The sequence below is a fragment of the Palaemon carinicauda genome, chromosome 8, assembly GCF_036898095.1.
Source record: "Palaemon carinicauda isolate YSFRI2023 chromosome 8, ASM3689809v2, whole genome shotgun sequence".
Lineage (NCBI taxonomy): Eukaryota > Metazoa > Arthropoda > Malacostraca > Decapoda > Palaemonidae > Palaemon > Palaemon carinicauda.
In genome coordinates, this window is record NC_090732.1 from 100,905,022 (window position 1) to 100,925,547 (window position 20,526).

The 20,526-nt window shown below is 37.8% G+C and overlaps 1 protein-coding gene and 1 pseudogene across 1 annotated transcript; both read right to left on the minus strand.

Moving 5' to 3' along the window:
• Positions 1-7,419: 7,419 nt before the first annotated feature.
• Positions 7,420-10,263, minus strand: LOC137645389 (putative nuclease HARBI1). The gene is made up of 3 exons (XM_068378194.1): positions 9,185-10,263; positions 8,888-8,996; positions 7,420-7,539 (listed from the first exon to the last, which is right to left on the minus strand). Exons 1-3 carry the CDS (start codon positions 10,261-10,263, stop codon positions 7,420-7,422), a joined length of 1,308 nt encoding a protein of 435 aa, XP_068234295.1.
• A 606-nt stretch (positions 10,264-10,869) lies between these two features.
• The window catches only part of LOC137645390 (uncharacterized), a 42,164-nt pseudogene continuing 32,507 nt past the window's right edge, over positions 10,870-20,526 (minus strand).

Here is a 20,526-nt window from a genome sequence, read left to right on the forward strand (position 1 = left end):
CATTAAGTAAAAGCCCATTCCACAACATATTCTCAGCCAATCTCCGAAGACTAATCTACAATAATCTACTCTAATCCACGTTTCACCCATGCAAGTTAATTAAAACATTTTTTTTTTTTCGCATTTGGGAGTTTTAACCATTTAAGTGTATGGATCCCTTACATGCCATTTCCAGTATTCGATAACATTATATAAAGTAAAGATAGAAACAAAAAAGGTTGATATTAAAATTTCCCTCAGAATGGATCCTTTCGTTATCAAGTTACCAATAAACGAGTGTCGTTCTCTATCTTTCCTCAATTCCACAATAGCGTGCATAATTTATGAATCTTCCTCCTATATCGGGTCTGAGTTAGTAGAGCCAGCATCGCCTTCTTTATCACTATTTTAATTTTTGCAATGCCTACTTGAACAGGGGTTTGCACATGTTTAACAAGTGAGCAAGTCCTGAACGCGGACATGGTCCTCGTAGAGGACATACCTCCGCCAAGGTGACCTAGAGCGCCATATGTCCTAGAATCATGAATTGATGTGACTTCGACCTTCACATGACCTTGACCTTCACGTGACCTTCAAGTGACCTTGACCTTCACGTGACCTTGACCTTCACATGACCTTGGCTTCAAGTGACCTTGATCTTCAAATGTACTTGACCTTCACGTGACCTTGACCTTCAGGTGACCTTGACCTTCACGTGACCTTGACCTTCACGTGACCTTGACCTTCAAGTGACCTGCTTGACTTTTGACCTTCAAGTGATCTTTGTTCATTTGCCACTGATACTTAATATGACATTGATATAATGCACCAATATGACCTTGACCTTTGACCTTTATAAATTTGAACATCACCCATGGGTTGCACCTGGACTAGGACTTCCCTGTTGGCTTATGCAAAAGTCAGTGCTTTATTTCTGTCTCTTGATATGGCCACTTATGTCATAGTGACACCTGTGACCTTGACCTTGGGGTGACCTTGACCAAAATTTAATCAGTTCTTCCATACACATTGGGGAACTACTTGGCCAAGTTTGAAGTGATTCCGTGTAGAAATGTGGCCTCTACGTTGTCCACAGACAGACAGACAAACAGAGAAACAAACAAACCGAACCGAAAACATACCCTCCTGGCGGAGGTAAAAATGTGTGTCCATTTCATATGATAGGTGGCGTGATATCGAATCCTGTTGTACACAGTAACTGTTGAGCGCTACTAAAGAAATTGTGTCGATGAAAATTTCAAATGTGTCTTGTGGCATCTAGTTTATATTCCAAGCTTCTGGACATGATGCAGATATTTTTGCATTAGAAATATAAATATTTTAACTGGCCTGTTTCATCCGATAAAATTACAGCAAATCTAACACTAATTGGAAATTGAGTCATCTACAACTAGTCGAGTTCCAATAATGTATTTAACGTAAGTCCTAGGCCCGTGTTTCGGACATTTTACTCAATTCGTCTTAGCACAAAAACTAACAAAGATGGGACTTTTAACGTTTTCTTTCGTATAGCTGAAGAAATTCCATGTCTATTGATATATAATTATTCGTAATTTTTATGTTCAAGCACGTATATAGTAAAATAAATAGAAAATAACAGGTAATAACTGTTCACAAATTACATCCAATGACGTAGAATAGGAGGAATGACACTCAAGGCGATAGTTTGAATCCTTATGCCCCGTATGTTGTTAAGTATGATACTTATGATGTTCGTGATTATGAGCATAGTTCTTTCTTTTTAGAAAGAGTACAAATAAGTAAAAATTACTACTATACAAATATTACGATAGAGGTTAATTCTAGAAGTAGCGGAAATATATATTTTTACTTATTCACATGTTAACGACAATTACTGTTTATAGCTGTATATTCTGATCAAAACGTTTTTGTTGGTGATTTTCTTACCAGTGGCTAAATGCAACTTCGCAATTGGATTAGGAAATTAGTCGTGGTGATCTAGAAAAGAGAGAGAGAGAGAGAGAGAGAGAGAGAGAGAGAGAGAGAGAGAGAGAGAGAGAGAGAGAGAGAGAGAGAGAGAGTTCAGCCTTTTTAACGTCCAGATTCTGAATATTATAATTGAGGCGTAAGATTTTTTAATGTACTGTCGTGGGCTGACATTTATCTGGCAAACGTGTTTGATATTCTCTTAATTATTTTCATTTATGCCTAGTGCGTTTTTTAATTAAATTATTTCACTAATGGGTATCAGATGTTTGCAGATACATATGATTATACAGTTATAGGCTTTGAGGTTTTTTTTTATATATATATAAAACGGGACCGAGATAAGAAGCCATTTAGGTAGAAATAAGATATTTGCTTTTTATGATATTAAGAATAGTTTAGGCATATTGTATGTTTTAGGCGGTGCAGAATATAGGAAGATTATCCATAAATTAACTATTTTCCTTTTTGCTCTGTCTTATTTATAATATTGATTGCAAGAAGGAACACGGCTGTACAGTACTTGAAACACTTGGTTTAGGCGACACAATTTTCGAGCTTATGTTATCTATATTTACATGTGAAATGAACATCGTTGAGAGAAAATTTATAACAATGGCTGGTGGTCTTTTAAAGTCTGAAATAGCTTGTACTAAGGGTATGATTACTGTATGTCTTATAATAGCAACGAGTATTGAAAGAATCAATGGTCATCATTCAAATCCTCTGGAAAGTTGTCCTTGTAGCAACAGGGTACGTCAAGTACAGATGTATTATCTGTAGCGCCTACCATTATCGGTTGATTATAGATTTTGTTTTCAATGGCAAACTTAATTTTGTGTTTACTATTACTTCACATTATTGTTGTCAGGTTTTAGCATTGATATAAGGACTATATGGTTATAATATATTGGGAAATTGATTAGGGAATTGCAATAGATAGCTTTTACTTCTGGGGCTTAGAAGTTTTAGTCATCTTGAATTCATCTTACAATGAATTCAAGGATTTGAGGTATGTCCAGAGGAAATGTAGAAAGTTTCTTTAATTTTAAACCAATTATACTTAATATTTCCAGATGGTTTTTCTGGTCATAAAGATTTTTCTTGATGCTAACTAATTATAATAATTTTCCCGATACATTTAAAATTTCATGGAATCATGAACGATGTCTATTGTATAATAATTCAGTCATGGTGGTTTTCTTGTGTTACCATCTGAATTTTATTTTGTGTTATATATTTTGAATATATTGTTCCCATAAAATTGCTTTCCCTTTCATGACTCACTTCGTAAGTTTTGCCGAAACCTGATTGGTTTTTATAGATTTTTCCTGTTTATTTAGTGGCTTCTTCCTTGATGACCAATTCTATGTTCGTAAATGGCCTCATTTGGAGAGTTCTTCACCCGAACATTGAAATTTCATTTTACTGTGTATCTTAGAATACACTCCTATATTAGATATATGTTGTCTAGTTTGCTCTATTTATATCGTAGTGCATATCAGGGGCAGGTTTTTTTTTATTGGGTTATGGTAGAACATAAATTCTCCGAAACGTGCCTCTCAAATATATACTAATGTCTTTGTTTTATTTTGATTAGTTTTCTGTTTATTAGCCCAAACCTGTCAGCAATTTTGGAGTTTGAACTAATAGAGGAGCTGTGTGAACTGAAGTCAACCTTTGGTAGTAACGGCTTAGAAAATGAAGTAATTATGTTTTGCTAATGGAGGGTACAGTAATTTAAGCTTGTTTGATTATGAATTGGCATTTCTGAGAAGTACAGTACACTAAATTGCTATATAATTGTATTTACTAGATTTTTTTATTTTTTTTTTCATTTTTTTTTTATTTTTACGCAAATGAGTCTTCTAAGTTTATTATTAGTTTCCATGGACTGACTTTAAATTTTGATTATTAATTTGGTTATTACGAGGCGCATTCATTAAAGATTTCCCCTGACCCACTTCCAACAGACATAGGCAGACAAACAACAGACATAGGCAGACAAAACTTGAAACAGTTATTAGTCTTTCTCTGCATAGGACCACTCATGGTTATTCATTTTCCCCCATCGTTTTATGCAACTCTGGAGACCTTGTTTTTAAAAGTTGTTGGGTCGTGACTCAAACGATAACTCTACATTGGATATCAGTGTCGCATCATCTGGAGAACGTGTTCCCTTATGGCCCTGTCACACCTTGACGATTCAGCCAGCGTATGCCGACGTATCAGAATTTCCCTAAAACGCTGGCATACGCTGAATTATCGAATTTTTTTTCAATTTTGGGCCTATACATAGCGTATTCATAACGAGTTGGACGTATACATAACGTATCAGTAAATTATATAGAACGTTTCGATAACTTATAGATAACTTATTCCAACGAATGCCTAGCGTGTTGCCCGCGTACACAACTTATGCCCAACGATAGTCTAACTTATGCATAGCGTGCAACAGCGTATTGCCGACGATCACGTGTCGTAGTCTATAAAAAGGCTGCCGCTCGACGTTTCAAATCATAACTGCACTAGACATTGCAGTACCAACATCAGCGTCTTGCCAAAGAAAAGTGCGAGGAACCCTGCCAAGAAATCTCCTGGCAGTGGCAGTGGCCGTGGGCGTGGACGTGAACGGAAGGAGGATCCATCATCACCTACACCCTCACCCTCACGCTCACCCTCTGATGGAGATGATGCTTGTTCTAACGCCTCTCGGGCATCGTCAGTGGCGTCGGTAGCTGCGTCCCAGGCCTCCACCTCCTCTCACCCAACCCTTGCCAAGAAGAGGAGGGCCAAGAATACACAGTTTTGTCTTGATGTCCAAGAGGAGCAGTTCATGTGTGATTTCCTTCGTGAGAACGCCATCCTCTGGGACATCAAGAAGACTGACTACCGTAGGGTGGACAAGAAGGCAAAGCTCTGGGAAGATCAAGCCAAGGCCATGGGGAAGACTGTCGAGCACCTTCAAGGGTGGTTCAAGTCCCTTCGAGACACTCACACCCGTCTCCACAAGAAGAAGAGCGGTGACGGCGCCCCGGAACTGACAGAGAGGGAGCAGTGGGTGAAGGCAAACTTCAGCTTCCTCAAGAGTGTGGTCCGCCATCATGCTGAACCCGTCAACAGTGTAAGTATAACAAATATTAATATTGATATTTATTTATATTAATTTTATTGTGATTACAAAGCATTGAATGTGCCTTGTATTTTTGCCTTGTATTTTAACAATCAACTGTCATAATTGCAGGTGAAGGCGACCATTGCAGCACACAGCGGGGACCTCGAGGTTGCCGAAGCTGCCTGTGCAGACATCGTGGTTGATGACGAGAGCACGCCCTCCACTGTCCCCTCCTCATCCTCACAGTGCAAGGGCAAGCGTGGCCAGGACGATGACCAGTTGCTGCAGTCACTCCAGAAGAGGGTGCACGAGTCTGGGGAGCTCATCAAAGGTCTCGCACAGCCTCAGCCCATCACAGCCACTGCAGCCTTCGCCAACTACGTGCCTGACAGCCTGGTCAGCATGTCCAAGCGCAAGTTCCGGAAGGCACGGTCACGCATCAACACCATCCTCAGTGAGCTGATGGACGAGGAGAGTGATGAGGAAGGACTCTCCAGAGCCCCCACCTTTCCTGCTCCTGCTTCCGTGCGACCCAGTTCAGCACCACCTACCTACAGTAACACCCCCACGGAGTCGGAGATGTACCAGCCACCTCCCCACATGTGGAGACACAAGGCACCGGCTGCGTCAGTCTGGGGTTCACAGACAGCTGACTATGTGCACCAGTACATGCAGCAGCCACTGCAGCCACAGTACCAACACCAGCAGCCTAAGTACCAGCAGATGCTGCCTCAGCATCCTCCTCAGCATGGGTTCCAGCATCAGATCACGCAGCAGCCAAGCACCGTCTCTGTATCTACTGCTCTAGGTTCGGCTGGCCAGGTACTGAACCAGAGCCCCAGCGCCCTTAACACGAGCGGTCAGAGTCTGGATAACTTCTCTGGACTCTCAGGATTCCTCAACCTGGCCAGTGGTCTTCATGCTGCAAGCACCCCGTCTGGGGAGCTGAACACACCTCCACCACCAGAGAAGAACTAGTTACAGTGACAGTTGTGTGCTTCTCAGGATTAGCAGAGACAGGGTTTGGCCATTTTTGTGCCATTTTGTATGTACATGTATGACCATTGTTATCATGTGTACACCATTATTTTTCAGATGAGCAGTGAATAAAAGTTGCATTAACTCTTGATGTTTGTTGATGTTATTTTTAATATTTAATTCATAAATAATTAACAATAATAAATTTCGTATGGCCTTATCCCTTATGCCCTTGTCCTTTGTATGTCAATGAAAAGGTAGTTGGTTAATACAGTAGACGGCGCTTAATAAAACCATCCGGTTATTAAGACCACTGTGGCTTGGTCCGGATGTTACACACTCCGGTTAAGAAGACCAGTACGCCGCTTAATAAGACCACTTTATTCCTTAAGCATCATTTTTACCCCCATATGGGGAATATCTCAACAGTAAAACCTATTTCCTTCTCCCCGTGTCTTTCTCTCTGCCTCTCTCTGTGTCTTTTTATCTGTCTTTCTCTGTATTGCCCTGTCTCTCTGTCTAAATTATGGGGGGGGGGGGGGATTGTGGGCCCTCAGAATCCGCCACTGCTATAAACGTCTATGCCATGGAACTTGAGAAGCGTGGCTTTGACGCCATGAAGGACTTTATTCGAGTTCACTGTAATTACTGAAATGAAACAAGCCAATAGCCAATGAAACAAGCCTGTTGAATATTATTTCAAATAATTTATGGAAACGCCCTAATTTTTAGAAGATAGTAAAATTATACTTTAGATCCCTTCATTTCCTGTTATTGTGGAAAAATGTCTAAAGCACATGTATAATGTACATGTATTTCATAGAAGTGAATTTCCTACAGTATATGGCATGTCGCTTAATAAAAACAACGCTTATTAAGACCACTTTGGCCCTGTCCCGAGGTGGTCCTAAAGCGGCGACTATTGTATGTATTTTGTGTCTGTCTTTATTAGCTTTTATTTAATACATGTAAGTGTGGCCGCTATCCTTGCTCATAAATGAAGACAAAACAACTTAATTTTTATATACAAACAAAGTAATACGTTTATTTATTTAGATAATGAGAATGTATAAGATTTGTTCAAACGTGTTTATTTACTACTTAGTGCTTGACTAGTAATGCATTTCTACATGTCTATAAAATGTTATCATGGGTTTTAAATCATAAAAAAGTGACATGACCTTCTAGTTTAGACAACCAAACATGATTTTATTACTACATTATTAAATTGTTTTCACTGTTTTTAAAGTTGTGCTTCCTCATGTTGAGTAATTATCAAATGCCACTACCTATCGTTTATTAAATATCAAAAACGTGGCTCAACTCTCCCCAATCTCCCCTACAGTCAATACAAACGTATTACAAATTAACAAGAAAAATTATAATTGTTGAATATTTACAAATTGTACATTTATATTACAAAGTGCATAATTGGAAAATACTTCTTCTACGATGTTCATTTCAAGAGGAATCTTATTGTCTCTGAGGTCCTTTATTGTCTGAACAATACAGTAATACAAATATCATCTAGATCATCCTATCCTGCCACGGAACTGCACCAGTTGGGGAGTTAACCCAGTGCTTGAGAAGATTCCTCTGTTTCTTTCCGTCCTTGGAGGCAGTGTTGGGGCCACTAGCTGTCTGTGTATTGTGACGGGCCGAGAGAGGAGTTGTGAAATCAAAGGCAGATTGGAAACGACTGAGTTATATATTAAGGAACACTCTTCTTTATATACAAAACGGCAAGGCAACAGGACATGGCATGTTCGAGGGACAGACAAAGTTCAGAGCAAAACCGGAGACATGATCCTTCAGGTTCTTTTTAGTGCGAGGGAAGAGCGCACATACAAGCATAATATATACAATAGGAATTATGTACAATTGTGTGACACACGGTTGGTACATGGCTCCCCCTCTAAAAATGACATACTGAACATGTTAAATAGGTGCCCTGAATCTGGAGAGGTAATAGTAACAACTGCGCCGATGAGCAGCAGTGAGTGGCTGTAGAAGTCGTTGGTTGGGGTGCGAGCAAGTGGTGGATGATGGTTGGCTGTGTTGCCGCTCCGGCTCGTCACGGGGTAGGCGAGTGTGTCCTACGGCATTCATAGGTGTGTGTGTCCTACGGCATTCATAGGCCTACGGCATTCATAAGCGAGTATATCCTACGGCATTCATAGGCCTACGGCGTTCATAGGCGTGTATGTCCTACGGCATTCATAGGCGTGTATGTCCTATAGAATTCACGTCAGCTTCGGTTGAAGTTGAATAGGTGTCCTCTTCGTCACGAGTGGAGGCGTCGATGGAGGTTTTGAAGGTCATGAAGTGGCTGTCCATAAGGGCACAAAGTAGGTTCACCTCACGAGGAGAGCTGTCTGCGGCAGGTTGCAGGCGAGTGATACTGGTCATTTTCCCGAGGGTGAGCGAAGCCCTTTCGTCCCCCAACGGTTGTTGAGAGAGCTGAAAAGGCGTTGCTACACGGGCGGCTGGCGACGTCGAGTACTGCTGCAGAAGGTATGCGTTGACGGCGTCATAGTAACGGTGAGAGGTGTAGAGGGGATGGGGAGGCGGGAGGAGCGAGTCACTCCGGGGTCACCAATGTGACGGCGCCGGGAGAAAGGAGTCGTGAAATCAAAGGCAGATTGGAAACGACTGAGTTATATATTAAGGAACACTCTTCTTTATATACAAAACGGCAAGGCAACAGGACATGGCATGTTCGAGGGACAGACAAAGTTCAGAGCAAAACCGGAGACATGATCATTCAGGTTCTTTTTAGTGCGAGGGAAGAGCGCACATACAAGCATAATATATACAATAGGAATTATGTACAATTGTGTGACACACGGTTGGTACAGTATCTTCCAAGTTACGTCCCTCTCGCCATGCTCCTGGAACAAAGTCGTGGTTCTCATTCTCTGCCCGGTCATGCTGCTGGTTCTGTAGTCCTGGGTTCCTGAAATTTGAATTCATTTACTTTTAAGCTAACCTATAATTAAAACATATTCTAAGGCGCTGTACAATAAAAAGTAATATTATGATACAGATACAATTTTAGTTAAATTATATAATTTTTATAAACATAGGCTGAAAGGTAAAATGCATTGTATACTGTATAAAATATGCTACGTAAACATGAATTACCTGGTCCTCATGAGGTTGTGCAGGATCAAGCATGATTTGACAATGAGACTGACAGTGGAGGGGTGATGCTGCATGGTGCTTAGCAGAATCTGGAATCTGTTAACAAGGATGCCGAAAGCATTTTCTACTACCCTCCTTGCTCGGGAAAGCCTGTAGTTGAAGATGCGTTGTTCATTCGTCAGACCCCTGAGGTTGTATGGCTTCATCATGGTTGATCGTAGGGCGAAGGCATCGTCACCGATGAAGAAGTAGGGCACATCCTGGTTGTCACTGGGGAGAGGCTCAGGGTCAGGGAATCCTAGGGTACCGTCTTCAGCGCATTCCTTCAGCTCACAGTCATTGTATATCTGCGCATCTGATGCTGATCGAGTACCACCGACATCTGCCCAAATGAATTTATAGTCGGCATCCGCCAGCGCCATCAGAACAATGGAGTAGAATCCTTTGTAGTTGAAATATTGGGACACACTCTTTGCAGGACAGCGGCAGGCAACGTGCTTCCCATCAAGTGCCCCACATGTATGGGGAAAGTTCCATCTTTGGAAGAACTTGTCAGCTATGGCGCGCCAACCATCAGGTGTACTTGGGCAAACCAGCACCTCATCCAAATATTCGTCAATAATGGCTTGACAGACTTCTCTGACCACTAGGGACTGGGTGTTGTGAGGAACCCTCCATCCGAACTTCATCGAGGCATACTTGTTCCCAGAGGCAATGTGACGCAATGTCAGGGCCAGCTTCATGCCCGGCTCAAGCGGATCCCTGAAGAAGGTGTGCTGCTTGATTATCCTTGGACCCACTCTGGCTAGCAGCTCGTCGAACATCGCTGGGGGCATACGCAGGAAATTAGTGAAGGATGCATGGTCCTCCTTACGGAGTTCCACCATAAGCTGGTCATATATGCCAAACTGACGTCGCCTCCCAATCCATGGTCTCACCCAGTTCTTTCTCCTCCGTTCACCTCTTCTTCTCCTGGCTTTATTGGCACGCAACTGATAAAGTGTCAAATCGATGAGGTCATGTTGATGTTGGAGAACAGCTAGTAGGTATTCTCGTCTCAGCCTTGCCGGATCCTCCATCTCTCGGATGATATGAACATCTGCTCACCATGAAATCTAGAGGAGTACTGACGGGTTCCTCCTGTGAACCCCATTTTTATATCCCAATTCCCCTAAACGCTACCAATACGCCATTATACGGCAGCTGTACGTTAGAAACACGTTCAGTAAGTTCTGTGGTCGTCCGGAACATGTTAAATACGTCTACATACGTCAATATGCGTAGGAGATAAGTTCGATATAAGTTATACATACGTTCAAAGCACGTTACTCATAAGTTTTGGGTACGCTAGACATTATCTCGACGTATTTGGACTTATGAGTAACCTACACTTAACGTGTTTGAACGTGTGTCAACGATCGCATAACTTACCTATTACTTATGGCCTGCGTATACGGGACGTATAGCCATATGCTGACATACGTTGAGAAATTTTGAGCATGCACAAAATTTTTCGACGACCTCGACGTACTTCGACGTATACCAACGTGCTTCAGCGTGCTGTTAACGTATACAAAACTTACCCATAACTTATTCGACGTACGCCAGCGTATTTGCTAAATTTTTCATACGTCGGCATACGCTGGCTAAATCGTCAAGGTGTGACAGGGCCTTTAAGAATGACTTCACGGTTGGGAAGAGGGGAAAGTCAGGTGGTGCCCGGTGACGAGAATATAAGGGGGTTGCAGAAGATTTTCATAGCCACAAGTGTGAGCTTCTGTCTGGACGATATGCAAGCTGTGACCTGGAGCATTGTCTTGCAGGAGTCGGACTCTTGTGGTCAGCATGCAGAGCCTTTTAAGTTGGATGGATTGCTGCAATTCATACAGTAGTGAAGCATAGTATGTCCCAGTAATTGTGGTACCCTTGGCCATGAAATCCGTCATCACTACTCCGTGCTGGTCCCAAAATACGGTAAGCATGACCTTTCCTGAATAGGGTTGCACTCTTGCCATCTTTAGGGGTGGTGAGTTAAAGTGCTTTCACTGCATAGACTGGACTTTAGTGTCAGGATCATACTGATGGACCCATGTTTCATCCTGTGTGATAAGTCTGTCAAAAAGGCTTCCTGGTTTTATTGACACATGTTCAAAAGAGCCTTTGAGCAATCCACTCGTTCCTGCTTTTGAAAAGGAGTAAGGAGACCTTATGTATGTGCAAAAGAATCAGGATGATTTTGTTTCCCAGTCCTACACTTATATTCACAATTTGAGCTAAATGACGAACAATTATACGGCGGTCTTCCAAAATGGCAGCGTCTATTTTATGGATGGTCTTTTCATCAATGGCAGAATGGGGGCGTCTAGGAACAGGTGCTGTTTTAAGATGTTCGGCCACACTTGAACTGGCAATATCAGTGTTTTACAACATCATATAATGGGGCAGCATCTTCATAAGTTTTTTTCATTTCATCGAAGGTCTGTATCGGCGTGCGACCTTTCAATTATAGAAACCTGATCACTGCTCAGTAATAACCTTTCAAATATAGAAACCTTATCACTGCTCGGTACTCGACTGGGTCCATAGTCACACCTTACTTCAATCTAACATCTGTAAAAAGAGAAGTGATGCGAGTTCAGTGCTGCAACTTATGTGACCTATGCACTAATGCACCAATGCACAGGTGAAATTCCAATCAGATATAATAATCCTGAGTGAATCAGGGGAAATAGTTAATGAATTCCCTTACATATCCCCTAGTGTGTTGAAGATGTGAAACCCTGAGCATTTTCTCTGTTAACAATTATTAATGTATTAATGAATTAATAGTTCAAGTTCATTTATTTTATATTACATTGAACTATGTAAGGATGGACAATTTACACAAGGGCTCAGTAATTCACTTTTGTGCAATTTATTTCATGATTTTCAAATAAACATACTTTGCTGTGTATCAGTGACTTTGATTAAAGTATTAGGTACTTTACTTTTAAATGATTTACGTTTCTTGTTGTTTATTATCAAATCATTTAAATGTTCACCAGTTACATTTTTGGTGTCAAGTAGACGCCAAGCAGACGCCTAATATTTTACTAATAAATGTATTACATACAGTATAAGTAATTTGGTTTTTGAGTGTCAGAGTTATCCGCTATTTAAGACGGTTCCGATATCAATGATATTGGTAGCTATTGAGTTTGTGGATTGCTTATAAATTTGTCATGCACTTTACGTCTTTTTTTTTTTTTTTTTTTTGTCATCTATTGTTGATTTTAGTTATTTGCCATTTGATTCGTAATCTTTTTTTTTTTTAATAAGTAAGTACTTATCAATAAAAATAGGATTTCTCAGCCTACGTAAAGCTAATGGATTGTCAATTTTATTAGAGAAAGAACGCAATAGATGAAAAATAGCATGTTCGTCTACGTCACAATTTTTACTGCTCATTTTGCTTTTAACACTAGTTAACCTGCCCTTTGCATAATAATTTAACTGGGTTTCATTATGTGTCATTCAAACTTAAAAATTCTCTAATTTAAGATTTCGTATTAGTTTTTTTGTGAAGTTTAGGCCTAATTGGTTTTCATCACTACTCCTAAAATGTGATTTTCCATCGGTTCGACTGTTCCCGTAAAATTGGGCCTTTCAGTATTAGATACATAGTTTGGAAACAAAATTCAATAACAATTCCAACAGTTTCCAAGATATTAAGGAAAAGTGTTCCACCCTCTTTGGGGGATAGAAAAGTTGATATACCTTAATCCCGGGAATATAGGGAGGGAAATATTTGCAACTTTGATAGTGAAACGAATTCCAGCTCCATCTAGGATTTAAAAAAAAAAGAAAAAAAAAAGATTTATTGACTTAAACAAAACAATGATTTTCCAGGCTTTGTTGTGGAAATAAAAGAATTTCTTAGTCATTATAACTACAACTGATTTGTAGTTTATGAATAAATTCAAACCAGAATTTATATAGCCAATGCTATGAGATATGTTATAAACGTAACTGAAGTATGCATGAATAAGGAAATATATTTTCGGATATGCTGAGTAAAATTAGTGAGTTTTTATATTTTGTCATGTACTTGAACGAGATGAGCAAGTGGTTTATAACTCATAGATACAGAGATTTTTTTTGGCTGTTTCTTTATATAAAGAAACAGCAAAAAAAAAATTCTCCGTATCATTCGACAACTTTGGTAGTGGGATTTGTCCAGTTTGAGAAAATAATTGAGGTTCTTGTCACTATGTAAAATGCAGATGATAGAATATTTTTACCATTTTAGGAAAACAGGTCAAATGCATCCCGTGCTATTTTGATAAGTGTGCTTTTCTTTATTATCAGCATCAGCTTTTCTGTTAATAAAGCGCTTGGGTGACAGCTTCACACTCCCAAATAGATTAAGGCACTTTTTCTTTTGATGTTGAAACTCTCGAGAATCCTTCCTGTTGGTATGAATGGTATTGAAGCAACAGAGCAGTTTTTTCACTATTTTATTTGCTAGGTTAAAAGTGATAAATTCAATACAAACTTTTTAACCCTTTGCCGTTTGTTTAATCCAGGAATTTAATCCCGTTGATCGAAAGGCTTTGTGCCATAGTAAATATTTAAAGGAAATTTATTGCTTCTAGTGCTGGAACCAGAAATGTTAGCACGTGGATGCTAGAAGTTTGTGTTTCTTTATTTGATTAGTCAAGCTATATCAGGAAATATAAAGCAAAATATACGGATATTAATCGTGTAATGCATTAATTGTGAGGCTTTATAAGGTCCTCTTTTTGCCAAATAATTATTCCATATTTTTCTTATATAAAACCAAGTAAATCTGTTTACATTTAGACAAAATGAACTAAACACGGTCGTCAACTCAGAATGAAGGAAAATGTCGCATTCTTTGACACAATGCAATCTTACTTAGTGATGCATCCACAAAATATCCATGTTGGTGCTTTGGGAAACAAGTAAAACAATTGCTTTACAACACATGGACTAAATCGCTTATTCAATTAATCTTTTTTTTTTATTGCAAAGCAGAAAAGCCACAGATAATGGTCGAAATGATTACCACCATTTTCTATAAGTGAAACCTGTAACTTCAAACACTCTCCTTTGAAGATAAATTGAATGAAGTATTGTAAAGCAGAAAACCTATGGATGATGTTCGCAGTTATAACCACCAATTTCATAAAAAAATTAAACCTGTAATTTCTAGAATCTTTTTTGAAAGGAGATAATGACATCATATTTTCGAATAACAATGAGGGAGACCACCATTCCAATAGTGGAAAATAAAATCTCCCTAGGAGGTGATACTAATGGCATAAAAAAACTACAGATTACGACATTCGACAAACCGAAAATACTCCATTGTGCTATAACTGTAATTAAACACGATGAACTTCGTAATTATTATCTTCATCTTGATTTTACCGATCGTTTCACTCTAACAAATACACGATAGCTTTATCGCATTTCAAAATTATTGGCTACGTTGACGTCTCTTAATCTGTGACAAAGGATCTCTAGGTAGTAAGTTGGCCAGGGCACCAGCCACCCGTTGAGATACTACCGCTAGAGAGTTATGGGGTCCTATGACTGGTCAGACAGTATTACAGTGGATCCTTCTCTCAAGTTACGGTTCTTTCCCTTTGCCTACATATACACCGAATAGTCTGGCCTATTCTTTACAGATTCTCCTCTGTCCTCATACACTTGACAACACTGATATTACCAAATAATTCTTCTTCACCCAAGGGGTTAACTACTGTGCTGTAATTGTTCAGTGGCTACTTTCCTCTTGGTAAAGGTAGAAGAGACTCTTTAGCTATGGTAAGCAGCTCTTTTAGGAGAAGGACACTCCAAAATCAAACCATTATTCTCTAGGCTTGGGTAGTGCCATAGCCTCTGTACCATGGTCTTCTACTGTCTTGGGTTAGAGTTCTCTTACTTGAGGGTACACTCTGGCACACGATTCTATCTAATTTCTCTTCCTCATGTTTTGTTAAAGTTTTTATAGTTTATAAAGGAAATATTTATTTTAATGTTGTTACTGTTCTGAAAATATTTTATTTTTCCTTGTTTCCTTTCCTCACTGGGCTATTTTCCGTGTTGGGGACCCTTGGCTTATAGCATCCTGCTTTTCCAACTAGGGTTGTAGCTTAGCAATTAATAATAATAATCGCTTATCTAAGTCCTCAACATAAACGTTTGTTTTCATTCTGTGTACATTTGCAGTCTTTCGACAAGGCGCTTTTAATTAACTCAAGGAGAGTGTGTTTGCGGTGTGAGGGATAGATTTTTGCCGCGATTCAACTTGAACGTTGCTTTGGTCATTAACCAATCATTGTTTACTGTACTTTATTTTTTATGTGAAAAGTTATTTATTTTTCGTATGAAAATTTATTTATTTATTACCCGTAATCAAAGATCTTCAATACTTTCTCTGTAGGTAATCTGTACATAAAATTATCATTTAATTTTTGCGATTTCGTTCAACATACTTTTCATTATTGCGTAAAAATAGGTATCTTGTAGTATCTCATAATTATAATCTTGGTTAATATTAATTGAATCTTCCCCCAAAACTTCTGCATCATTTATTAGGAAATTTATGTTCACGGTACAAATTTTGATTGAAATGCTTACAAAACGAGATTCTTTAATTACAGTTTATTATTATTATTATTATTATTATTATTATTATTATTATTATTATTATTATTATTATTATTATTATTATTATTATTATTATTATATGTGTATACACACACACTTTGTGCAATTTAAATAGATAATTGTTTTATATAAAGTTTTTTAAAATATAAAAATGAAATATCCACTTATAATGTAATACTGTTTTATTCCCATACAATCCAATACACTTTTTGCCATTTAAACAGAAAATTGCTTTATACACTTACAATGTCTGCCATTTCACATTATTGATTCATATAATTCTGGGTTTATTTAAACTTTGTTTTTAACGCCTGATTTTGGTCGTTTCTATCATTAATTACTCATATAAACATCGTCTACCTTATAGATCCTATCCTTGTGCCTTTCCCCAATGAATCGTGCAGAGGAGCCGTCATGTAGTTTTTTTGTGAGATAGCCTTATGTTGTTCACAAAAGCGTCCTCCAGTAAGAATAAAATGAGAAAGGTGAAGCAGGTTTAAGTACCTCGTAACTTTTGCTCTGTATCTGGGATTGAAACAGGTGGTGAGAATTTGTGTTGCTTCTTTTTTTCCGTTTATTTGTGCTTCAGGTCTGGTAAAACAGCGTTTTAGTATAAACAGTTAATGGCCTCATAAATTTACGATTTTATTTGCCGTGGTGCATATTCACACTTCCTTGGTCCCCTTTTAAATTTGTGACGTATGATTAAGCTGTCAACAGTTCTAGGGCGTTTCAGCGTTAAGTTTAATAATTTTCTGTAATTGTAAATATAAAGAGGGGGCTAATTAATAGGAAACCACACCCATCCATACACACAGACACTATATATATATATATATATATATATATATATATATATATATATATATATATATATATATATATATATATATATGTGTGTGTGTGTGTGTGTGTGTATATGCGTGATGCGTGCGCGTTTGTGTGTGTGTGTGTATATATATATATATATATATATATATATATATATATATATATATATATATATATATATATATATATATGTATTATGGTCCCGTGGTCTGGGAACCAAAATATATACAGTATATTATATATTACGGCTGGCAAGCTACATAACCTCTCAAGTTCCAAACTCGCCTGTTTGTTTTTACATTAATCTGTTATATTTGAAAATTAATACCCAAGCTCTGAGAAGATTATAAAACTCCCAGACGGCAATATACAGGAGGTCCCAAAATAATGTATACACTCTTTGGATTGTTACAACTTGTTCAATTTATTGATATTAACTTGGACTACAGATTCACAGGAGAGAAACAATGCAAAATAAAAGATTCTAAGAGTTCAAAGTGAAAAAGTAAGGATACATGGGGCAATTTGAGAATGTTTAAAAAGAGAGATCAGCTCACATAAATCGTTCCCTTTGGTTGCTGTTCTGCTCAATACAATTTTTGCATCGTGAAAATATGGAACTACAAACAGTTAATAGCATTTCTCTTGGTATCTGAGCACATTCTTCTTCAATTGCCTCTCTAAGTTCGTCAATTGCTTTTAGGTTTTCTGCTGCACACGCTTCAAAATGCGATGGACACTCGATTTTGGGATACCTGTTTCACGTGACAGTTGACGGACAGATTTCCGTGGGGAATTGTGAACATTAGCAATAACATCTTGCTCTTTAGTTGAGCTTGTCGATGTTCTTTTTCGTCCAGAATGTCCTTTTCTCATGCACTGGATGGTCCCATGATTCTCAAAGTTATCTACGATTCATGAAATGGTGACACGTGTTGGGGCATCTCTGTGGAACTCACTCGTAAATCATCTTTGGACCTCAGCTTTATTTTCACAGTTCCAGAATGTTTTCAGAAATTTTTCTTTTTGCTTGAACGTAAGCACAGTATCCGCCATTCTTACTCCAAAATCAAATTTGTAATAGAAAAAAAAGGTTTATTAGCTATTCAAAGTCAAAGAGTGTATGCTTTATTTGGGACACACTGTATAAAAACACCTAATATCCAAATGTCTCTTACATACACTCAAAACAAAACCGGGTAATTATTATCAAGAACTATTCAAACAACCTCTTTCTTCGATTCTTTAACAGAGATACGAGTGAGTAGTGAAATAAACACTGGTGATTGAAGTAATACACTCTACAAAAATAAATATATTCTATAAAAATTACAACACCTTGAAAGAATTTACATTAGAAAAATAAATCACTCGAAATATTAACTCTGAGCAAAACTTAGATTAAGACAAAAGAAATGTTACACTCTGAGAATTACATAATCACTTGACTCAAAGTATTAAATCTGCATAAAGCCTTAGACTAAAGGTGCGTTCACACGATCGGACAATGTTCGACGGATATAATCGTAACTAGCAGTGGAAAGCGAAAAGGCTCGCTGATGACATCAGAAGCGAGCACCAAGTGGTGTACCGGACACTGTCCGTGTTCCCAGCATCAAAATGTCACACACTGTCTGGTGTGGAAGTATACAATGCTGCCAGGCACACGTTTAACGTATTGTATCTTATTACTAGCCATTATTGCTTATTAATTTTCTCTGATATATTATCTTTCTCTGAATAATTCTCTTTAATAATTTTAGATTATTTCTCTGGTACCCTCATTTCCAAATCTATCATAATTGATGGATACCTTCCACTTGTTGGTAAGCAAGTGAATTTCATTCATACATGTGGAAGAAAGCATGTTCTTTATTATTGTAGACTAAAGCATTTCATTGTTTTTATTATATCATCATTTCCTTTGACAATCATTGACAGGTTTGCACAAAATGACTCCAAATACTATATTTGTACATAGAAATGTAAAATGGTAAAGCCTTCCTCGAATGTACTTTATTTTGTTATGCATTGAGGAATACGCTCTTCAACAAGGCACATTAATATTATTAATATGTTAAAAACTCATATATTCCATTCACTAGGGCCTTGTGTGTCCACTCTCAGTTTTTTTTTTTTTTTTTTTTTTTTTTTTTCATTATCAAGGTTGTTACCTTGAAAGATTAATAAATCAATCAGGTTTTGAAAATAACATAAATAAATATTGAATATCTATGAAGAAATTTTGATGCATTACTGCCTTTAAAAAACGTTAAAAAAATATTGAACATTGGACAAACAATCTGAACCTAATATTATAAAGAAAACAATAAAGAGGACAATATTTTTAAAGGAACTGGGCAAACCTGTTATTATATAACTTAATTTCTAGCTAGTTTTTTTTATCAGTTCCCTAATCGTTTACTCCCCAGCCCCTTATTATCATAATTATTTAATAAGCTAGAACCCTATTTGGAAAAGCAGGATGCTACAAGCCTAAGAATCCCAGCGACGAGATCATGCATGTTTGGACATTGCCTATATAGAGAAAGGCAGAATAAACTATGAATGAAAAATCATAAAAAAAAATATGAACCACAATTAAGTCAGTAACAACTTTAAATAGGCCAGTATACTATAAAATGACACATGTCAACCTGTTTGACAGAATCTTATTAACATATATCTAAACTTCTGAATATCCACCGATTAAACCCCCAGACTTTACGAACTGGTTACAGCAGGAATAAAACTTCTAGCTACTGTATGTCAAGAGTCTTATGGAGGAAAAGCCAAAGTTGTTAGAATTAGCCTGAGTTACCAATGGACATCACCTTCAAACATTGTCCACCGGTCTATGCCCTGTGAGCAGATTCGAAACGGTGGTAAACACTCTCATCTGGTACCACTGCTTGTTGCCAGATCCGCTTCCATCGTTTCACCGCTTATGACGTCATCCTGCTTCTCCTGTGATATGGTAACGATTTTATCTGTCGAACATAGTTCGATCGTGTAAACGCATCTTTAGACAAGAGAAATAAATATGTATTCAAATTATACAATCACTTGTTTCACTTGAAATTAAATTTTACACCAATATTTAATTTTGAAACTATGGAAATGGTGAACTTTTAACATTAATGCTTAAACTTTTAAAAAAATTACATAAAGTAACTGATATACTTACGAGTTTAGCTCACAGGAAGTTAACCAGATAGCGATACAAATATACTTCATGTTTTCGCACAAACCTTTAATGGCCAGCTACAGAAATTTATATAACACCAGCACACGTAATGACATAATAAATTGAAAAAAACTTTAATGTTTTCCTTAACGTTTCAACATACTACAAACAATGTATGTTATATTTAAACTAATACACTTTGGAGAGGACTCACTCGAGGCACTAGAGAGAGAGAGAGGGAATGAACTTTGGCTCCTTCACAGGACAGGTTGCTTCTCTTCTGCCCCGCGCATCCCTAGGGATATATATATATATATATATATATATATATATATATATATATATATATATATATATATATATATATATATATATATATATATATATATATATATATATATATATATATATATGAACTTAGTAGCTTCTAGATTGTTCTGGGTCAGAAATTTGGGAGATTAGGGGTTGGCTTAGCGACATCAGAGTTACCAACTATTACTCTCAGATGTCACCCATGCACCAGCGAGACAACTCTCTCTCAGCAAGCTCCGCCCACCTGCCGTTCTCGGAAAAAACAAAAGATAAAAATTTATGCTGGGGTTTTCGAGAATCTTCCAAAACACGTGGCATATATAAAAATTGCGTA